Source organism: Hyperolius riggenbachi, chromosome 11 (genome assembly GCF_040937935.1).
Source record: "Hyperolius riggenbachi isolate aHypRig1 chromosome 11, aHypRig1.pri, whole genome shotgun sequence".
In the NCBI taxonomy this organism is placed as follows: Eukaryota; Metazoa; Chordata; class Amphibia; order Anura; family Hyperoliidae; genus Hyperolius; species Hyperolius riggenbachi.
Window position 1 is genome coordinate 9,720,087 of NC_090656.1, and position 19,020 is coordinate 9,739,106.

At 51.3% G+C, this 19,020-nt stretch overlaps 1 protein-coding gene across 2 annotated transcripts in view; it reads left to right on the forward strand.

Moving 5' to 3' along the window:
- The window catches only part of GLG1 (golgi glycoprotein 1), a 154,513-nt gene that overhangs the window by 75,365 nt on the left and 60,128 nt on the right, over nt 1–19,020 (forward strand). For both annotated transcript variants that reach the window (XM_068260805.1, XM_068260806.1), the window contains exons 5-6: nt 10,181–10,384; nt 14,199–14,270. In XM_068260805.1, coding sequence (XP_068116906.1) covers nt 10,181–10,384; nt 14,199–14,270 — 276 coding nt within the window. The remainder of the gene's footprint in view (nt 1–10,180; nt 10,385–14,198; nt 14,271–19,020) is intronic.

Below are 19,020 nucleotides of genomic sequence, written 5' to 3' on the forward strand. Positions count from 1 at the left end.
GTAGCCAGGGATAGGTGTAGCCAGTAATAGGTGGTCGCAGCATAGGTAGCCAGGGATAGGTGTAGCCAGTAATAGGTGGTCGCAGCATAGGTAGCCAGGGATAGGTGTAGCCAGTAGTAGGTGGCCGCAGCATAGGTAGCCAGGGATAGGTGTAGCCAGTAATAGGTGGTCGCAGCATAGGTAGCCAGGGATAGGTGTAGCCAGTAATAGGTGGTCGCAGCATAGGTAGCCAGGGATAGGTGTAGCCAGTAATAGGTGGTCGCAGCATAGGTAGCCAGGGATAGGTGCAGCCAGTAGTAGGTGGCCGCAGCATAGGTAGCTAGGGATAGGTGTAGCCAGTAGTAGGTGGCCGCAGCATAGGTAGCCAGGGATAGGTGTAGCCATTAGTAGGTGGCCGCAGCATAGGTAGCCAGGGATAGGTGTAGCCAGTAATAGGTGGTCGCAGCATAGGTAGCCAGGGATAGATGTAGCCGGTAGTAGGTGGCAGAGGCATAGGTAGCCAGGGATAGGTGTACCCAGTAGTAGGTGGCCGCAGCATAGGTAGCCAGGGATAGGTGTAGCCAGTAGTAGGTGGCCGCAGCATAGGTAGCCAGGGATAGGTGTAGCCATTAGTAGGTGGCCGCAGCATAGGTAGCCAGGGATAGGTGTAGCCAGTAGTAGGTGGCCGCAGCATAGGTAGCCAGGGATAGGTGTAGCCAGTAGTAGGTGGCCGCAGCATAGGTAGCCAGGGATAGGTGTAGCCAGTAATAGGTGGTCGCAGCATAGGTAGCCAGGGATAGGTGTAGCCAGTGGTAGGTGGCCGCAGCATAGGTAGCCAGGGATAGGTGTAGCCAGTAATAGGTGGTCGCAGCATAGGTAGCCAGGGATAGGTGTAGCCAGTAGTAGGTGGTCGCAGCATAGGTAGCCAGGGATAGGTGTAGCCAGTAATAGGTGGCCGCAGCATAGGAAGCCAGGGATAGGTGTACCCAGTAGTAGGTGGCCGCAGCATAGGTAGCCAGGGATAGATGTAGCCAGTAGTAGGTGGCCGCAGCATAGGAAGCCAGGGATAGGTGTAGCCAGTAGTAGGTGGCCGCAGCATAGGTAGCCAGGTATAGGTGTAGCCAGTAGTAGGTGGCCGCAGCATAGGTAGCCAGAGATAGGTGTAGCCAGTAGTAGGTGGCCGCAGCATAGGTAGCCAGAGATAGGTGTAGCCAGTAGTAGGTGGCCGCAGCATAGGTAGCCAGGGATAGGTGTAGCCATTAGTAGGTGGCCGCAGCATAGGTAGCCAGGGATAGGTGTAGCCATTAGTAGGTGGCCGCAGCATAGGTAGCCAGGTATAGGTGTAGCCAGTAGTAGGTGGCCGCAGCATAGGTAGCCAGAGATAGGTGTAGCCAGTAGTAGGTGGCCGCAGCATAGGTAGCCAGGGATAGGTGTAGCCAGTAATAGGTGGTCGCAGCATAGGTAGCCAGGGATAGGTGTAGCCAGTAGTAGGTGGCCGCAGCATAGGTAGCCAGAGATAGGTGTAGCCAGTAGTAGGTGGCCGCAGCATAGGTAGCCAGGGATAGGTGTAGCCAGTAATAGGTGGTCGCAGCATAGGTAGCCAGGGATAGATGTAGCCAGTAGTAGGTGGCCGCAGCATAGGTAGCCAGGGATAGGTGTAGCCATTAGTAGGTGGCCGCAGCATAGGTAGCCAGGTATAGGTGTAGCCAGTAGTAGGTGGCCGCAGCATAGGTAGCCAGAGATAGGTGTAGCCAGTAGTAGGTGGCCGCAGCATAGGTAGCCAGGGATAGGTGTCGCAGGTAGTAGGTGGCCGCAGCATAGGAAGCCAGAGATAGGTGTAGCCAGTAATAGGTGGTCGCAGCATAGGTAGCCAGGGATAGGTGTAGCCAGTAGTAGGTGGTCGCAGCATAGGTAGCCAGGGATAGGTGTAGCCAGTAGTAGGTGGTCGCAGCATAGGTAGCCAGGGATAGGTGTAGCCAGTAATAGGTGGTCGCAGCATAGGTAGCCAGGGATAGGTGTAGCCAGTAATAGGTGGCCGCAGCATAGGTAACCAGGGATAGGTGTAGCCAGTAGTAGGTGGTCGCAGCATAGGTTGCCGGGGATAGGTGTAGCCAGTAATAGGTGGTCGCAGCATAGGTAGCCAGGGATAGGTGTAGCCAGTAGTAGGTGGTCGCAGCATAGGTTGCCGGGGATAGGTGTAGCCAGTAATAGGTGGTCGCAGCATAGGTAGCCAGGGATAGGTGTAGCCAGTAGTAGGTGGTCGCAGCATAGGTAGCCAGGGATAGGTGTAGCCAGTAGTAGGTGGTCGCAGCATAGGTAGCCAGGGATAGGTGTAGCCAGTAGTAGGTGGTCGCAGCATAGGTTGCCGGGGATAGGTGTAGCCAGTAATAGGTGGTCGCAGCATAGGTAGCCAGGGATAGGTGTAGCCAGTAGTAGGTGGTCGCAGCATAGGTAGCCAGGGATAGGTGTAGCCAGTAGTAGGTGGCCGCAGCATAGGAAGCCAGGGATAGGTGTAGCCAGTAATAGGTGGTCGCAGCATAGGTAGCCAGGGATAGGTGTAGCCAGTAGTAGGTGGTCGCAGCATAGGTAGCCAGGGATAGGTGTAGCCAGTAGTAGGTGGCCGCAGCATAGGAAGCCAGGGATAGGTGTAGCCAGTAATAGGTGGTCGCAGCATAGGAAGCCAGGGATAGGTGTAGCCAGTAATAGGTGGTCGCAGCATAGGAAGCCAGGGATAGGTGTAGCCAGTAATAGGTGGCCGCAGCATAGGAAGCCAGGGATAGGTGTAGCTAGTAGTAGGTGGTCGCAGCATAGGTAACCAGGGATAGGTGTAGCAAGTAATAGGTGGCCGCAGCATAGGTAGCCAGTGATAGGTGCCCGCAGCATAGGTAGCCAGGGATAGGTGTAGCCAGTAGTAGGTGGCCGCAGAATAAGCAGCCATGGATAGGTATAGTCAATAGAAGGTTGCCGCAGCATAGGTAGTCAGGGATAGGTGTAGCCAGTAGTAGGTGGCCGCAGCATAGGTATAGCCAGGGATACGTGTAGCCAGTAATAGGTGGCCGCAGCATAGGTATAGCCAGGGATAGGTGTAGCCAGTAGTAGGTGGCCGCAGCATAGGAAGCCAGGGATAGGTGTAGCCAGTAATAGGTGGTCGCAGCATAGGAAGCCAGGGATAGGTGTAGCCAGTAGTAGGTGGCCGCAGCATAGGAAGCCAGGGATAGGTGTAGCCAGTAATAGGTGGTCGCAGCATAGGAAGCCAGGGATAGGTGTAGCCAGTAATAGGTGGCCGCAGCATAGGTAACCAGGGATAGGTGTAGCCAGTAATAGGTGGCCGCAGCATAGGAAGCCAGGGATAGGTGTAGCCAGTAGTAGGTGGCCGCAGCATAGGAAGCCAGGGATAGGTGTAGCCAGTAATAGGTGGTCGCAGCATAGGAAGCCAGGGATAGGTGTAGCCAGTAATAGGTGGTCGCAGCATAGATAGCCAGGGATAGGTGTAGCCAGTAATAGGTGGCCGCAGCATAGGTAACCAGGGATAGGTGTAGCCAGTAGTAGGTGGCCGCAGCATAGGAAGCCAGGGATAGGTGTAGCCAGTAATAGGTGGTCGCAGCATAGGAAGCCAGGGATAGGTGTAGCCAGTAATAGGTGGTCGCAGCATAGATAGCCAGGGATAGGTGTAGCCAGTAATAGGTGGTCGCAGCATAAGTAGCCAGGGATAGGTGTAGCCAGTAGTAGGTGGCCGCAGCATAGGTAGCCAGGGATAGGTGTAGCCAGTAATAGGTGGTCGCAGCATAAGTAGCCAGGGATAGGTGTAGCTAGTAGTAGGTGGCCGCAGCATAGGTAGCCAGGGATAGGTGTAGCCAGTAGTAGGTGGCCGCAGCATAGGTATAGCCAGGGATAGGTGTAGCCAGTAATAGGTGGCCGCAGCATAGGTAGCCAGGGATAAGTGTAGCAGGTAGTAGGTGGCCGCAGCATAGGTAGCCAGGGATAGGTGTAGCCAGTAATAGGTGGCCGCAGCATAGGTAGCCAGGGATAGGTGTAGCCAGTAATAGGTGACCGCAGCATAGGTAGCCAGGGATAGGTGTAGCCAGTAATAGGTGGCCGCAGCATAGGTAGCCAGAGATAGGTGTAGCCAGTAGTAGGTGGTCGCAGCATAGGTAGCCAGGGATGGGTGTAGCCAGTAATAGGTGGCCGTAGCATAGGTAGCCAGGGATAGGTGTAGCCAGTAATAGGTGACCGCAGCATAGGTAACCAGGGATAGGTGTAGGCAGTAATAGGTGGCCGCAGCATAGGTAGCCAGGGATAGGTGTAGCCAGTAATAGGTGGCCGCAGCATAGGTAGCCAGAGATAGGTGTAGCCAGTAGTAGGTGGTCGCAGCATAGGTAGCCAGGGATAGGTGTAGCCAGTAATAGGTGACCGCAGCATAGGTAGCCAGGGATAGGTGTAGCCAGTGGTAGGTGGCTGCAGCATAGGTAGCCAGGGATAAGTGTAGCCGATAGTAGGTGGTCGCAGCATAGGTAGCCAGGGATAGGTGTAGCCAGTAGTAGGTGGCCGTAGCATAGGTAGCCAGGGATAGGTGTAGCCAGTAGTAGGTGCTGGCAGCATAGGTAGCCAGGGATAGGGTGTAGGCAGTAGTAAGTGGCCATAGCATAGGTAGCCAGGGATAGGTGTAGCCAGTAGTAGGTGGCGCAGCATAGGTAGCCAGGGATAGGTGTAGCCAGTAATAGGTGGTCGCAGCATAGGTAGCCAGGGATAGGTGTAGCCAGTAGTAGGTGGCCGCAGCATAGGAAGCCAGGGATAGGTGTAGCCAGTAATAGGTGGTCGCAGCATAGGTAACCAGGGATAGGTGTAGCCAGTAGTAGGTGGCCGCAGCATAGGTAACCAGGGATAGGTGTAGCCAGTAGTAGGTGGTCGCAGCATAGGAAGCCAGGGATAGGTGTAGCCAGTAATAGGTGGTCGCAGCATAGGAAGCCAGGGATAGGTGTAGCCAGTAATAGGTGGTCGCAGCATAGGTAGCCAGGGATAGGTGTAGCCAGTAGTAGGTGGTCGCAGCATAGGTAGCCAGGGATAGGTGTAGCCAGTAGTAGGTGGCCGCAGCATAGGAAGCCAGGGATAGGTGTAGCCAGTAATAGGTGGTCGCAGCATAGGAAGCCAGGGATAAGTGTAGCCGGTAGTAGGTGGCTGTAGCATAGGTAGCCAGGGATAGGTGTAGCCAGTAATAGGTGGTCGCAGCATAGATAGCCAGGGATAGGTGTAGCCAGTAATAGGTGGTCGCAGCATAGGTAGCCAGGGATAGGTGTAGCCAGTAATAGGTGGCCGCAGCATAGGTAGCCAGGGATAGGTGTAGCCAGTAATAGGTGGCTGCAGCATAGGTAGCCAGGGATAAGTGTAGCAGGTAGTAGGTGGCCGCAGCATAGGTAGCCAGGGATAGGTGTAGCCAGTAGTAGGTGGCCGCAGCATAGGTAGCCAGGGATAGGTGTAGCCAGTAGTAGGTGGCCGCAGCATAGGAAGCCAGGGATAGGTGTAGCCAGTAATAGGTGGTCGCAGCATAGGAAGCCAGGGATAGGTGTAGCCAGTAATAGGTGGCCGCAGCATAGGTAGCCAGGGATAGGTGTAGCCAGTAATAGGTGGCCGCAGCATAGGTAGCCAGGGATAGGTGTAGCCAGTAATAGGTGGCCATAGCATAGGTAGCCAGGGATAGGTGTAGCCAGTAATAGGTGGTCGCAGCATAGGAAGCCAGGGATAGGTGTAGCCAGTGGTAGGTGGCCGCAGCATAGGTAGCCAGGGATAGGTGTAGCCAGTAGTAGGTGCTCGCAGCATAGGTAGTCAGGGATAGGTGTAGCCAGTGGTAGGTGGCCGCAGCATAGGTAGCCAGGGATAGGTGTAGCCAGTAATAGGTGGCCGCAGCATAGGTAGCCAGGGATAGGTGTAGCCAGTAATAGGTGGCCATAGCATAGGTAGCCAGGGATAGGTGTAGCCAGTAATAGGTGGTCGCAGCATAGGTAGCCAGGGATAGGTGTAGCCAGTAATAGGTGGTCGCAGCATAGGTAGCCAGGGATAGGTGTACCCGGTAGTAGGTGGCCGCAGCATAGGTAGCCAGGGATAAGTGTAGCCGGTAGTAGGTGGCTGTAGCATAGGTAGCCAGGGATAGGTGTAGCCAGTAGTAGGTGGTCGCAGCATAGGTAGCCAGGGATAGGTGTAGCCAGTAATAGGTGGTCGCAGCATAGGTAGCCAGGGATAGGTGCAGCCAGTAGTAGGTGGCTGCAGGATAGGTAGCTAGGGATAGGTGTAGCCAGTAGTAGGTGGCCGCAGCATAGGTAGCCAGAGATAGGTGTAGCCAGTAATAGGTGGTCGCAGCATAGGTAGCCAGGGATAGGTGTAGCCAGTAGTAGGTGGTCGCAGCATAGGTAGCCAGGGATAGGTGTAGCCTGTAATAGGTGGCCGCAGCATAGGTAGCCAGGGATAGGTGTAGCCAGTAATAGGTGGTCGCAGCATAGGTAGCCAGGGATAGGTGTACCCAGTAGTAGGTGGCCGCAGCATAGGTAGCCAGGGATAGATGTACCCAGTAGTAGGGGGCCGCAGCATAGGTAGCCAGGGATAGGTGTAGCCAGTAGTAGGTGGTCGCAGCATAGGAAGCCAGGGATAGGTGTAGCCAGTAATAGGTGGCCGCAGCATAGGAAGCCAGGGATAGGTGTAGCCAGTAATAGGTGGCCGCAGTATAGGTAGCCAGGGATAGGTGTAGCCAGTAGTAGGTGGCCGCAGCATAGGTAGCCAGAGATAGGTGTAGCCAGTAGTAGGTGGCCGCAGCATAGGTAGCAAGGGATAGGTGTAGCCAGTAGTAGGTGGTCGCAGCATAGGTAGCCAGGGATAGGAGTAGCCAGTAGTAGGTGGCCGCAGCATAGGTAGCCAGGGATAGGTGTAGCCATTAGTAGGTGGCCGCAGCATAGGTAGCCAGGTATAGGTGTAGCCAGTAGTAGGTGGCCGCAGCATAGGTAGCCAGAGATAGGTGTAGCCAGTAGTAGGTGGCCGCAGCATAGGTAGCCTGGGATAGATGTAGCCAGTAGTAGGTGGTCGCAGCATAGGTAGCCAGGGATAGGTGTAGCCAGTAGTAGGTGGCTGCAGCATAGGTAGCCAGAGATAGGTGTAGCCAGTAATAGGTGGTCGCAGCATAGGAAGCCAGGGATAGGTGTAGCCAGTAATAGGTGGTCGCAGCATAGGTAGCCAGGGATAGATGTAGCCAGTAGTAGGTGGTCGCAGCATAGGTAGCCAGGGATAGGTGTAGGCAGTAATAGGTGGCCGCAGCATAGGAAGCCAGGGATAGGTGTAGGCAGTAATAGGTGGCCGCAGCATAGGTAGCCAGGGATAGGTGTAGCCAGTAGTAGGTGGCCGCAGCATAGGAAGCCAGGGATAGGTGTAGCCAGTAGTAGGTGACCGCAGCATAGGTAGCCAGGTATAGGTGTAGCCAGTAGTAGGTGGCCGCAGCAAAGGTAGCCAGGGATAGGTGTAGCCAGTAATAGGTGGCCGCAGCATAGGTAGCCAGGGATAAGTGTAGCCAGTAATAGGTGGTCGCAGCATAGGTAGCCAGGGATAGGTGTAGCCAGTAATAGGTGGCCGCAGCATAGGTAGCCAGGGATAAGTGTAGCCAGTAATAGGTGGTCGCAGCATAGGTAGCCAGGTATAGGTGTAGCCAGTAGTAGGTGGCCGCAGCAAAGGTAGCCAGGGATAGGTGTAGCCAGTAATAGGTGCCCGCAGCATAGGTAGCCAGGGATAGGTGTAGCCTGTAATAGGTGGTCGCAGCATAGGTAGCCAGGGATAGGTGTAGCCAGTAATAGGTGGTCGCAGCATAGGTAGCCAGGGATAGGTGTAGCCAGTAATAGGTGGTCGCAGCATAGATAGCCAGGGATAGGTGTAGCCTGTAATAGGTGGTCGCAGCATAGGTAGCCAGGGATAGGTGTAGCCAGTAATAGGTGGTCGCAGCATAGGTAGCCAGGGATAGGTGTAGCCAGTAATAGGTGGTCGCAGCATAGGTAGCCAGGGATAGGTGTAGCCAGTAGTAGGTGGCCGCAGCATAGGTAGCCAGGGATAGGTGCCTGCAGCATAGGTAGCCAGGGATAGGTGCCTGCAGCATAGGTAGCCAGGGATAGGTGTAGCCAGCAATAGGTGGCTGCATCATAGGTAGCCAGGGATAGGTGTAGCCAGTAGTAGGTGGTCGCAGCATAGGTAGCCCAGGGATAGGTGCCTGCAGCATAGGTAGCCAGGGATGGGTGTAGCCAGCAATTGGTGGCTGCATCGTAGGTATCCAGGGATAGGTGTAGCCAGTAATAGGTGGCTGCAGCGTAGGTAGCCAGGTATAGGTGCCTGCAGCATAGGTAGCCAAGAATAGGTGTAGCCAGCATAGGTAGCCAAGAATAGGTGTAGCCAGGATAGGTACCTGCAGCATAGGTAGCCAGGGATAGGTGTACCCAGGATAGGTGTAGCCAGTAGTAGGTGGCTGCAGCATAGGTAGCCAGGGATAGGTGCCTGCAGCATAGGTAGCCAGGGATAGGTGTAGCCAGCAATAGGTGGCTGCAGCATAGGTAGCCAGGATAGGTGCCTGCAGCATAGGTAGCCAGGGATAGGTGTAGCCAGGATAGGTACCTGCAGCATAGGTAGCCAGGGATAGGTGTAGCCAGGATAGGTACCTGCAGCATAGGTAGCCAGGGATAGGTGTAGCCAGTAGTAGGTGCCTGCAGCATAGGTAGCCAGGATAGGTACCTGCAGCATAGGTAGCCAGGGAAAGGTGTAGCCAGTAGTAGGAGCCTGCAGCATAGGTAGCCAGGATAGGTGCCTGCAGCACAGGTAGCCAGGGATAGGTGTAGCCAGAGATGTGCAGCCAGGATAGGTGCCTGCAGCATATGTAGTAGGTGTAGCCAGGATAGGTGCCTGCAGCATATGTAGTAGGTGTAGCCAGGATAGGTGCCTGCAGCATATGTAGTAGGTGCAGCCAGGATAGGTGCCTGCAGCATATGTATTAGGTGTAGCCAGGATAGGTGCCTGCAGCATATGTAGTAGGTGCAGCCAGGATAGGTGCCTGCAGCATATGTAGTAGGTGCAGCCAGGATAGGTGCCTGCAGCATATGTAGTAGGTGTAGCCAGGATAGGTGCCTGCAGCATATGTAGTAGGTGTAGCCAGGATAGGTGCCTGCAGCATATGTAGTAGGTGCAGCCAGGATAGGTGCTTGCAGCATATGTAGTAGGTGTAGCCAGGATAGGTGCCTGCAGCATATGTAGTAGGTGCAGCCAGGATAGGTGCCTGCAGCACAGGTAGCCAGGGATAGGTGTAGCCAGGATAGGTGCCTGCAGCATATGTAGTAGGTGCAGCCAGGATAGGTGCCTGCAGCATATGTAGTAGGTGCTCCTCTACATGGGTGGCCTAGTCTGTCACTGGAGCAGCGGCATCTGCAGGTGGTGTGGAGGCCTCTTGCTGGGGGTGTCTTCCGTGCCTGGTGGTGGTGGATGCGAGGAAGGCAGGCAATGTGAGGCGGCTTAGGAGAGGGCTCCCCTGCGTGGGTGGCCGTGCGGTCCGGAAGCAGAGGCGGCTGGAGTGCCGATCAGTGGCGGCTGCTCGGTGAGACCCAGCAGTGGGGGCCGCAGAGCTGTGGTGGTCCTGGGGCTTAGCGGGCGGGGACTGGCGCGGTCAGCCATGGGGAGCTCTGATCAGCAGGAAGTGACGGCGGCAGCGGCGTGTATGGAGCTGGGGCGGCCATGTGGTTAAGATTTCCGGAGTCCGACTGCAGTGAGCCCTGGGTCCCTGGACACTGTGCAAAGCGTCCCTGGATTCCTGGAGGCAGGGGGAATCTTTCCCACAGATGTGGTGAGGCCGTCGGGGGGAGAAGAACAGAGAAGGGTTGGAGCCCTGTGTGCCGGGCAAATGTCTTACAGCGCCGTCTTGGGTAAACCGGTATTTTCAAAAAGTGCATGGTATGGTTATCATGCATTTTGAAACTGTGGTATACCGTCATACCGTGATACCGCGGCAACCCTACAAGCCATACATTTTGATCAGGTTTTGTTCTGAGCAAGATTTCATATGTGTTTCTGAGTAAATCTCACCTCCTGCAGAGGATTATGGGTATTGCAGGGGATTATGGGTATTGCTTTAGCACAGACAGGTCTGGAGTTGCCTTCCTGTAAGCTATGTCCTGACTCTCTGCAATTGTCTGTGCAGGACCCTCACTCTCAGGGGGAGGTGGTGGCCTGCCTGGAGAAGGCCATGGTTAAGGAGGCTGAGGAGACCGACGCCCAGCTGAAGGTCACGGAGAAGTGCAAGCAGTCCATATTGAGGGTGGCTGAACTGTCCTCAGACGATTTTCATCTCGACCGACATCTCTATTTTGCATGCCGCGATGACCGCGAGCGGTTCTGTGACACGGTAAGTGGTATGGTCTTGTTTCCTGCATTTCTGTACATCTTCCTCATCATCTGGCAGAGACACACACAGGAACACATGAACGCACACAGATACACACACACTCGCACAATGGACAACCACACGTTGCATGGAAGAGGCAAGAGACAGTAATGACTGAACTCCGAATGCCTCACTTATAGCTTAGCTGTCTCTGTCCATGATGACTCATACTCAGTCCACTTGTGTCTTATTCCTCTGTGCTTTATGCCTCTATATTACTCAGACCTTTCTTGGCCTCAAATCCTTTAGGCCAGGTTCACACTAGGCATAAAAACTGCACACTCCAGCGGGACGGAAATGCATGTGTAAACGGCTCCTGCGTTAGAGTGATTGAAGGGAAAACAAATAAGATCTATGATTTGTATGTGTAATACAGCTAAGAAATAAAACATGAGGTGCAGAGACATAAGTCTAATATTGTTTCCAGTACAGGAGGAATTAAGAAACTCCAGTTATCTGCAAAAAAGCCATTGAGCTCCATAACTTTCAAAGTTGCAGAGAGCTCTGTCTTCTGAAGCTTATCTAAACTGTCAGTCATGGTATCTTATTTTTCTCTTTCTTCAGAGGACAGGCCAATAGTTCACAAGACTGCTCTATAAAAACATTTAGAATGCTGAGTAGTGTGTAAACTGCAAATATTACCGTAGAGAATGATGCAATGTTATAAAAACACACTATATAACTGAAAATAAAAATGACACTATTTTCTTTACTACTAATGTTCTAGTTATTATCCGTACTACACAACCAATTCATTATATCATAATTTTTTTAAATGGGAGGGGGAGCATAGTGCAGGTTCCCGACTGTGTCTCTCTCTCTCTCTCTCTCTCTCTCTCTCTCTCTCTGAACACTGAGGATGCCCGCGGAGTCAGTGTCTGTTCTCATTAGGCTGTTTCCCCCTTTCCGTTCCTGCTCTACTTATCTGTCTTCAGTACGGCCGCCGGTATATAGATCAGAGCCCCAGCAGAAGCACAGAGCTTCCATTGGGTTGCAAAAGACTAATGGAAATACTCCTTAGCACCTGGGAGGTTTCTCATTGGTTCACTGAGTGGTGGACCAATGAGAATCCTCCTCCCTGTTGCTAGATAGGACTCCCATTAGTCTTTTTCAAGCCAATGGGAGCTCTGTGTGCGTCTCCCCGGGACTCAGTAGATTGGCGCTTGTCTCCCGAGCCCAGTGGTGGTGGGAGTAGCATGAATACATCACTGGACTCTGCGACGGGGCACAGCCTATCCACTCAGGCTATGCTTGTATACTCACTGTTGTGGATCTGGCATAGTGTGAACCCAGCCTTAGCCCTTGTCATGCTTCCCATCTCTGTATGCTTCATCCTTCTCTCTACCTCACGCTCTTCTCTGTCTAATAAGCACGTCCCTGCACACCTTGCACTGTGCCACACACTCCCATCAGTCTAGAAACAGAGATGAGGCTCTGTGACTGCTAATCACCGGTGAAAACACAGGCAACGTGGTTGACAGCAGGGGTTAACAAGCCTGACAGCTGTTTCACGTGTGAATGCTTCCTCAGAGGCTAACAAGGCTGTATTTGTTAGCCTCTGAGGAAGCGTGCACATGCGAAACAGCTGTCAGGATTGTCTGTTCACCGGTGATTAAAGGTACCATTAGCAAGTGCACGGATTGGAGGTACGTGATCCCTGGGGTGGCCCGCATAGACCCTGGCTGCCAGCTCAGGTGCCATTCTTTTATCTTCAAAACAGTGACACACCCATCAGTTATAATGAATCATTTTTTTAGGACTTATCCAACAGTAAAATTAAAAACATTAAAACCGCATTCTTAATCCGATTATCAGAAATCCCTCCAATGGCTGGAGATTTACGTGACAAGGTTTGTGTAAATAGGTGCATACAAGCTACTATTCCTAGTGCAAAATATCCTACATGCATTGCACATCCCTCAAGAAAAAATACAAAAACCTACAAAAAATATCCATAAGTGTTCTCCCCAGAATTTTTTTCCAGCCGGGTGGCAAGAAAAAGTAGCCGGGTGGGGCGACATGAGAGAATTCAGGGCCTCGCGTCTCTGCACAATTCTGCTTATATCAGAGAAGGAGTTGAGCCGATGACAGCCGGGTACTCACCAAAACTAGCCGGGTGGAGCACCTGGCTAAAAGAGCCTGGAGAGAACACTGCATAATACATGTGTCCAATTCTTATAAGTACAGGCGATAGCCTCCTTCTCTCCCCCCCTATGCAGCTGCGTTCTAACTTTCAGTAAGCACGGTTGGCGCCACTTTCCAGCAGCAATTTGATTGTAATATGTATGATGGATGTAGGATGTATAGCACCTTAGCAACTATTTTGCACAGCCTGACTTTGCACTGTTTTGTATGAATTTTGTATTACCAGCACTCTGCACTTTATATGAATTGGACACATGTTATGGATATTTTTTGTAGGTTTTTGTATTTTTTTTCTTGTGGGATGTGCAATGCATGTAGGATTTTTTGCACTAGGAATAGTAGCTTGTATGCACCTATTTACACAAACCTTGTCACATAATTCTCCAGCCGTTGGAGGGATTTCCGATCACCATCAGTTTTAATGTTTTTAATGTATTATTGTTGGATAAGTCCTAAATAAAATTATACATTCTTTGCATCGTACTTGGATGTGAGATGTATTTGCTACTGTTTCTTGTGGTTTGCAATTACGGTTTTAAAGCGGATTCGAGATGAAAAACCAACTATAACAAGTAACTTGTCTATATATCTTATCTAAAGTTTAGATAGTTTACACAGCAAATCTAACTGCAAACAGCTTTAATAGAATGATTATTTCTTCCTGTGATACAACAGCAAAACCTAACCCCACCCTCCTCCCCTCTGCCTCTGAAATCTCTGGCTAGTAATACCACCCCCTCCTCCTGCCCATACTGAGCTCCCATGAGTCCTTGCTACTGTCTGAAAGTGCCAAGGCTCTCTGAAAACCTGTGGGCGTGGCTTGTTTAGTTTATATGGAATTACAGTATTAAAACAAAAACAAAAAAGTATTTGGCTTGAGGAATGCCCTATAAACAATAGGAAAAGAACACAATTATGCAAGGAGTAAAAGTTCATCTCGGATCCACTTTAAGCCTTTAAGGGCTCTTTCACATCAGAGTTTGCGTTGGAGAACGCTCAAAGCATACGTTTTGTTGTATGCGTTTTGATATGCGATGCACTGCAGTGAGTGTGCGTTTTTAATCAGTTTTCAATGCGTTACAGCACATAGGAAAACGCAGGTAATTTTTTTTTCTTTTTAGTTTTCAACTTTCTACATTGTTCCTCTGTTGCATTCTGGGACTGATTGCCTGCGTTAACGGATTAAAAATGCGCATAGTGTGCGTTTTACATTGACTAACATTGTAACGCATAAAGCTAGCGTCGGCCGAAAAACTGCGCCTGGGTGCAGTGTAACGCAATGCACAAAAACGCAGCGTTATATGTGAAAGCTAAAATGAAAGTCTATGGACTTTCATTTCACCTTGGGTAACGCAAACTTTACCCTTAGCGTTGAAACGCAGAAAATCTGCCCTAATGTGAAAGAGCCCTTAGAGACACCTTATCATGTAGCTCGAATATTAGTGGTATTGATGGACACCCATCAGTTATGGATAAATGTCATACGACATGTGCCTCCACTTTGTGAAGTTCTGCAGAGATGTCTTTCTTTGTGAACAGCACTTTCCTGTCACTGCCCGTGTTATTTTGTGTATTCCGTATGTGTTGTCTCCCTTCTGCCTCTTACACTCTCCCTGCTTCCCATGTGCAGGTCCAGGCAGGAGAAGGAAGAGTCTACAAGTGTCTCTTCAACCATAAATTTGAGGAATCGATGAGTGAGCGGGTGAGTCAGCAATCTCTCCACAGTCTGTGACATTTATGGATCTTGGAAGATGAGTGTATCGAAAGCAGTATCAGCGTTCCAATGTTCAGGCATCGCTTCCCTCATAACCCACTAGATTAAATAATGTTCTATCATGCTTAAAGGATACCCGAGGTGACATGTGACAGACATGGGTATGTACAGTGCTTAGCACACAAATAACTAGGCGGTTTTCCTTTTTTTCTTTCTCTGCCTGAAAGAGTTAAACATCAGGTATGTAAGTGACCGTTCCTGTTTGAGTCAAGACTGGGTCAGACTATAGCATAACCCTCACTGATAAGAAATTACAACTATAAAACCCTTTCCAAGCAGAAAATGGCCTCTGAGAGCTGGAAAGTTATAAAAGGGTCAATAGTTCATAGATTTAGCTCTGGCATACTTCAATGAATGTCATTCAGCAAAAACAATAAAACAGTAAAAACTTGAAAAGTAGATTGAAATATAAAATAAAACTGTGGAATATCTTAAGTGATTTTAGGAGGAGGGGGAAAGATACAATTGTTTATTTCATTAGTTTTTCACCTCGGGTATCCTTTAAAAGTTTCTCATGGCACGTTCTTTACAAACCCTTCCCCATGTGCAGGTCCAGCAGCCTGTACACATCCAGCACTACACAAGCACTGCTGTTGGTCTTCTTGTTTGTCTGTACATGGAAATCCTTCAGTGGCATTGTGTGACTGGATGACTCCCATCCGCTCAGCGGATCGCTCAGAAACAGCCTTATCAGTCTGCAGACCGACTGTACACACGCTCCACTATTGCTGGAACGCCCGCCCAGCGGGAGGGTCTGACGGACCCGTCCCTGAAAATAGAGCGTGTGTACGCACCTTAAGACTCAATGTGAAGATAGCACACCTGAATTGTAATTAATCCTACCACATTCAGCCACGTCATGTAGATATTGTGAAAGATAGATTGTGCAACAATCGTTTGTAGGATGACTCACAGTTCAAATGTTTACACAGCTACTTAGGCATTATTTGGACATTGTCATTTTACAACACTTAAGGGGCCCAATCACTTACCGATTTTCCTGCCGATATACAGCCGATTCGATCACTGTGATCGAATCTGCTGTGAAATCGTTGTGCAAATGCTGACAGAACGATCGATTTCAGTCCGAAATCGATCATTCCCATCGATCCGTCCGTGCAGAAGATTCTGCTCGATCGCCGGCGGGTACGTTCGAATGTCCAATGACCGACACTAGCGGCAATACATTACCTGATCCGGCCGGCGCGTATCCTCGCTGTCAGCGCTGCTCCTTCTCCGCTGGGCTCTGGCAGGCTTCACTTCTTCCTGTCCCGACAGCAAGTTTAAACAGTAGAGCGCCCTCTACTGTTTAAACTTCCCAGGCTGTGAAGTGAAGCTGGAGCCCAGAGCGGAGAAGAAGACAGCGGAGACCGGGGGACTCGCGCCGGCCGGATCAGGTACTGTATGCGGGGGCGGCGGCAGCTTCACAGGTGGTGAATCGATTGCATGCTGAAATCGATTCACAATCTGTTGGCAGTAAAGGCAGCCATACAATCCCTCTCTGATCAGATTTGATCAGAGAGGGATCTATCTGTTGGTGTATCTGATGGCGAATCGACCAGTGTATGGCCACCTTTAGTTCAATAGTGTTCCTTAAAGGGCCTATTTCCACTACCTCAATACGCAGCGTTTCCCTGCAAGCGTGCTGTAAATGGAAACGCGGCCTATTCAGACAATAGGATTGCTGTTCGAATTGCATACCGATGCGATTCTGAGCGGCATGCTTCAGATTACCCCTACCCCAGTGCGCATTTGAATGCCTATAACCATGCATGACACAGCTATGCAATTCGCCTGCGCCTTAGCAGCTGCATGGGTGCCATGTCCGTATCAGCAGTGGATGCTGCACCAAGTGGAAGTAGGCTCTAAATCAACTTTTGACACAGCTCAATGACACAGTCTTTGAAGTATACCAGAGCTACAATCTATGAGCGGTTGACCTTATTTTTTATCTCTTCTATGCTCTCAGAAACTTTTCTCTGCCAGGAAAGGGCTTAATGGCTGTAATTCCTTAGCAAGGGTAACCCTATACTTTGACTAGGTCCAGACTGGAAAGAATGTCACTTGCATACCTAAATGTTAACTTTTTCAGGCAGAGAAGGAAAAAAAGGAACACAGCCTAGTTATTTGTGTGCTTGGAACTGTACATACACGTCTGTCTCATGTCACCTCGGAATTCCTGTAACCTCCATGTCAGTATGATTATTTTCAGATTTTAGGGTCTAAAAGCGGTGCAATTTTTTTAGCATGTTATCAGACCCTAAAATGCAGAAATAATCATACCGCAGAGAGATCTTTAGCAGCGCCTGCACTTCCCTCCCTGGGATCCAGTGCTGCAGATCGCCCTCCGTACTCCAGGGCAGGAAGAATGGCTGCCTGCGTCTGGATCCCCGGGGAGGTGAGTGAAAACGCCCACTTGCTCTGCACAGACCTCCTGGCGAGTCATGCTCGGGGTTACCGCTCTGAGCTGCGGCTTTCTATCCCCGAGCCTGACTTGGGGTTACCACCAGGGAGGTTAATCCATTGTATGCCTGTACACTGGTTGAAGTCATGGGCTATCTCTCTCTGTAAATCTACAGCTATGATGTAATCTATAACACAGTTTTGGATGACCTAAGCTTGCACTGCAGCACATGGATGTAGCACACTTGCACTGCAGCACATGGATGCAGCACACTTGCACTGTACCACATGGATGTAGCACACTTGCACTGCAGCACATGGATGTAGCACACTTGCACTGCGGCACATGGATGTAGCACGCTTGCACTGCAGCACATGGATGTAGCACACTTGCACTGCGGCACATGGATGTAGCACACTTGCACTGCGGCACATGGATGTAGCACACTTGCACTGCGGCACATGGGTGTAGCACACTTGCACTGCGGCACATGGATGTAGCACACTTGCACTGCGGCACATGGATGTAGCACACTTGCACTATAGCACATGGATGTAGCACACTTGCACTGCGGCACATTGATGTAGCACACTTGCTTGCACTGCGGCACATGGATGTAGCACACTTGCACTGCGGCACATGGATGTAGCACACTTGCACTGCAGCACATGGATGCAGCACACTTGCACTGCGGCACATGGATGTAGCACACTTGCACTGCGGCACATGGATGTAGCACGCTTGCACTGCAGCACATGGATGTAGCACACTTGCACTGCGGCACATGGATGTAGCACACTTGCACTGCGGCACATGGATGTAGCACACTTGCACTGCGGCACATGGATGTAGCACGCTTGCACTGCGGCACATGGATGTAGCACGCTTGCACTGCGGCACATTGATGTAGCACACTTGCACTGCGGCACATGGATGTAGCACACTTGCACTGCGGCACATGGATGTAGCACGCTTGCACTGCAGCACATGGATGTAGCACACTTGCACTGCGGCACATGGATGTAGCACACTTGCACTGCGGCACATGGGTGTAGCACACTTGCACTGCAGCACATGGATGTAGCACACTTGCACTGCGGCACATGGATGTAGCACACTTGCACTGCGGCACATTGATGTAGCACACTTGCTTGCACTGCGGCACATTGATGTAGCACACTTGCTTGCACTGCGGCACATGGATGTAGCACACTTGCACTGCGGCACATGGATGTAGCACACTTGCACTGCAGCACATGGATGCAGCACACTTGCACTGTACCACATGGATGTAGCACACTTGCACTGCGGCACATGGATGTAGCACGCTTGCACTGCGGCACATGGATGTAGCACACTTACACTGCGGCACATGGATGTAGCACACTTGCACTGCGGCACATGGATGTAGCACACTTGCACTGCGGCACATGGATGTAGCACGCTTGCACTGCAGCACATGGATGTAGCACACTTGCACTGCGGCACATGGATGTAGCACACTTGCACTGCGGCACATGGGTGTAGCACACTTGCACTGCAGCACATGGATGTAGCACACTTGCACTGCGGCACATGGATGTAGCACACTTGCACTGCGGCACATTGATGTAGCACACTTGCTTGCACTGCGGCACATGGATGTAGCACACTTGCACTGCGGCACATGGATGTAGCACACTTGCACTGCAGCACATGGATGCAGCACACTTGCACTGTACCACATGGATGTAGCACACTTGCACTGCGGCACATGGATGTAGCACGCTTGCACTGCGGCACATGGATGTAGCACACTTACACTGCGGCACATGGATGTAGCACACTTGCACTGCGGCACATGGATGTAGCACACTTGCACTGCGGCACATGGATGTAGCACGCTTGCACTGCGGCACATGGATGTAGCACACTTACACTGCGGCACATGGATGTAGCACACTTGCACTGCGGCACATGGATGTAGCACACTTGCACTGCGGCACATGGATGTAGCACACTTACACTGCGGCACATGGATGTAGCACACTTGCACTGCAGCACATGGATGTAGCACACTTGCACTGCGGCACATGGATGTAGCACACTTACACTGCGGCACATGGATGTAGCACACTTGCTTGCACTGTGGCACATGGATGTAGCACACTTGCACTGCGGCACATGGATGTAGCACACTTGCACTGTAGCACATGGATGTAGCACGCTTGCACTGTAGCACATGGATGTAGCACACTTGCACTGCAGGACATGGATGTAGCACACTTGCACTGC